Source organism: Sinocyclocheilus anshuiensis, unplaced genomic scaffold (genome assembly GCF_001515605.1).
Source record: "Sinocyclocheilus anshuiensis isolate Anshui unplaced genomic scaffold, SAMN03320099.WGS_v1.1 scaffold2630, whole genome shotgun sequence".
Lineage (NCBI taxonomy): Eukaryota > Metazoa > Chordata > Actinopteri > Cypriniformes > Cyprinidae > Sinocyclocheilus > Sinocyclocheilus anshuiensis.
The window spans coordinates 260,681-263,527 of NW_015537938.1; the positions used below are offsets into that span (position 1 = coordinate 260,681).

A 2,847-nucleotide genomic window follows, 5' to 3' on the forward strand; every position below is an offset into this window, starting at 1 on the left:
GATGATGACATCACTGAATTCAATGATGAACTGTCTTTAACTGAAAAATTAGTGTTTACTATTGTCATTTTGCATTATTGACACACTGTTTTCCTAATTAATGCTGTTCAGTTGCTTTGACACAATCTGTATTGTTAAAAGCGCTATATATATATATATATATATATAAAGGTGACTTGATAAAGGTGACTATATATATATATATATATATATATAAACAAATTCTATTACATTATTAACATATATTTAAGTTAAATAGTTAAATATATATTATAAATATATAATAAAGAAACATTAATAAACTTAAAAATAAATAAATACAATTTCGCATGCATTACCAATTTCCAAATTTCCCATTTAATGCACTGTATTTTATATATTGCACTGTATTTTATGCAACCCAAAATGATTGCACTGTATTTTATGTATAACCATGTTCTATTTTTAACTGTCTTAAATTCGTTTTAAATCTATTTTTAAATCATTTTCAAAGTTTTTAAATTCCTTTTTATTTTTGTGATATATTTTTTTGATTATTTTACTTTCTTTTATGTAAAGCACTTTGAATGACCATTGTGTACGAAATGTGCTATATAAATAAACTTGCCTTGCCTTGCCTCATGAGGCTGGACACCGAAAGAGACGACTGGGAATCATGGTCATGACAGGACCTGGCACTAGAAGAACCTCTGCGGATAATGTTAAAGCAGTCTGAACCTTGATTTTGTGCACAGCGTTACAAGTGCCATGTTGTTTTCTAGAGGAATGTTGCTTTTGCTAGATTCAGGCATCGACGGAAAGCTCGCGTCATTTCTTTTGTGAGTCAGCAATCCAGTTCTGGACGCTTTTTATGTTCATTCTATTGTATTACTGAATAGTATTAATTAGCATGATTGTTTGATGTTGTTTATTGTTCTCAATTCAGTGTTGGGTGTAACTAACACATCTAAAATAACTTGTACACTTGGATCACATTTGTTATTAATATTGAAAACAACCTATTTTTGAAGAGTTACGATGTTTCCTGATTGTTGTATCAGAGGTTTTTTTGCACATGTACAAGGGATGTTTTTCTTTGCAGCTGCTAAATTACTAAAATGGCTTGATTTTGTGACAATTTAAAAAGAAACTTCATGACTTTTCAATTGTTCGTTATTACTAGATAAAAATGTTTAAAAATCTTAGGTTTGTAAATGTGTGCCCATAACAAAAATCTATTTTTTTGCAGTTTGAGAGAAAGAAAAAAAAAAGTATTAAGGAAATTTCCATTATTGTTTCCTGGCCTGGAAATTAGATTTTTTTATTTTAATTTTTTTGTTTTTAAATTAAATAACTGTGAATTACTTACTGTTTGTATTAGTTCAGTTTGGATGTTCCTATTTTTTCGCTTCTCATAAATAAAATTATTCAGTATCTTTGTCTTGTTTCCAGTAGAACGTCTTAACATCCCTAAAACATTCAGATCAGAAGGAAAATCCCAATATATGAATTCTTGTTGTAGCAAAAGTTACTGTGGTTTGTTTAAAAACAAGTAAAAACACTTGTGACAACAGGTACGAAAAAGCTACTTGTTTTCCATGTAAATTAAGTTCTTACCACATTAGTAAATGGACTTTTTTTTTTTTTTTTTGGTTACACCTGTACCTCAATTGTTCTTAGATGTACCTTAAAGTAAATGTATCTTGTTTTAAGAATTTTTAGATAACCATAGTGAAAGGCTAGGCAAATATACCAAGTAATAAATAGTTTGCAGTGTACACATATCTTGTGTATTTTCCCCTCAAGTTATTGTAATATGGTCACACTGGAAAACTTAAACATAAATATTAAACTACCCAGTGAGAACATGATGTGTTGTAAATGACAGAACATTGGGAGTTGTAAAAAACACTTGGAACGGGGATCAGATCTGATACTCTCTCTACATTACCTCAGTTCAGACTGAAATAAAATCCCCTAAATAACGTGCATCTCTCTATAGGCATGTATGGCTGAAGCATGTTTAATAACGACTCCGTAAACACCTCTTTTAGTTATGCTCTTTAATTAGTCCTGGAAAACATGTAAGGCAAAATGGTCACATCACACACAGAAGCGTTATGAACTCTACGGTCCTCATGACCACACGCAGTCCAACCAACCCAGAGTCAAGCACAGAAACAGCAGCACTTCAGATTCTCAAAATTATATGAAGAAAGTTTTGATGGAGGGCTTCAAGAAACAAACAACAACACAAACAACCTGTGGTGCTTCTCTGACGTGTGTGGAGGGGGAGGAGCATTAATGCTGACGGACAGAGGCGGGGTTTGAATTTAGAACCAATCAGTGAACAGGAATGTAAGCTGGTGCCTCTGATTGGCTCTTCAGTCAAAAAGCCAAGCAGGAAAGTTGGAACTGTAATTCACAGAGTGCAAATGGAGCCTTTTGTGACTCCAGATCTTTTCGAAACGTCTCCAAAGTCACCATGCATCTTTATTAGCGCAAGTATGCATCCGAATGTACATAAAAAGTGCATTAAGACAGCGAGATGTGTGCAGTGTGCATTTGCGAGACAAAGATAGACCCGTTACGCTGAGCATGTGTGGGAAACAGTCCACAATGACTCACTGTTTCTCATATGTGCCAGACAAAGAGAAGGCAAATACATCGGCCGTATAAATTTAGAGCTAAAAGCCTTTCGAAGCTTAATTTCATTAGTGCTTTCATTAACGCATAAATTAATAAAATACATTTCACTGTAGGCACACCAAACTGCACTACGTTTGCGTATCTAACATCCTAAATAACGTCTAGGCATGATGCGATTTAGCGCTGGTTAAGGCTGCATTTGCAGCAGGAATTCTGCAC

General features: G+C 33.4%; 1 protein-coding gene across 2 annotated transcripts in view; it reads left to right on the forward strand.

Annotated features, from left to right (window-relative positions):
* Positions 1-1,240, forward strand: part of LOC107660695 (E3 ubiquitin/ISG15 ligase TRIM25-like) — a 5,493-nt gene extending 4,253 nt beyond the window's left edge. The window contains exon 2 of one of the 2 annotated variants that reach the window (XM_016450096.1): positions 622-1,240. In XM_016450096.1, the coding sequence (XP_016305582.1) occupies positions 622-715 (94 nt within the window). In that variant the 3' untranslated portion in view covers positions 716-1,240. Of the gene's footprint in view, positions 1-618 lie in introns of both variants that reach the window. The other variant, XM_016450089.1, reaches the window with a different exon arrangement.
* The last annotated feature ends 1,607 nt before the right edge of the window (positions 1,241-2,847 follow it).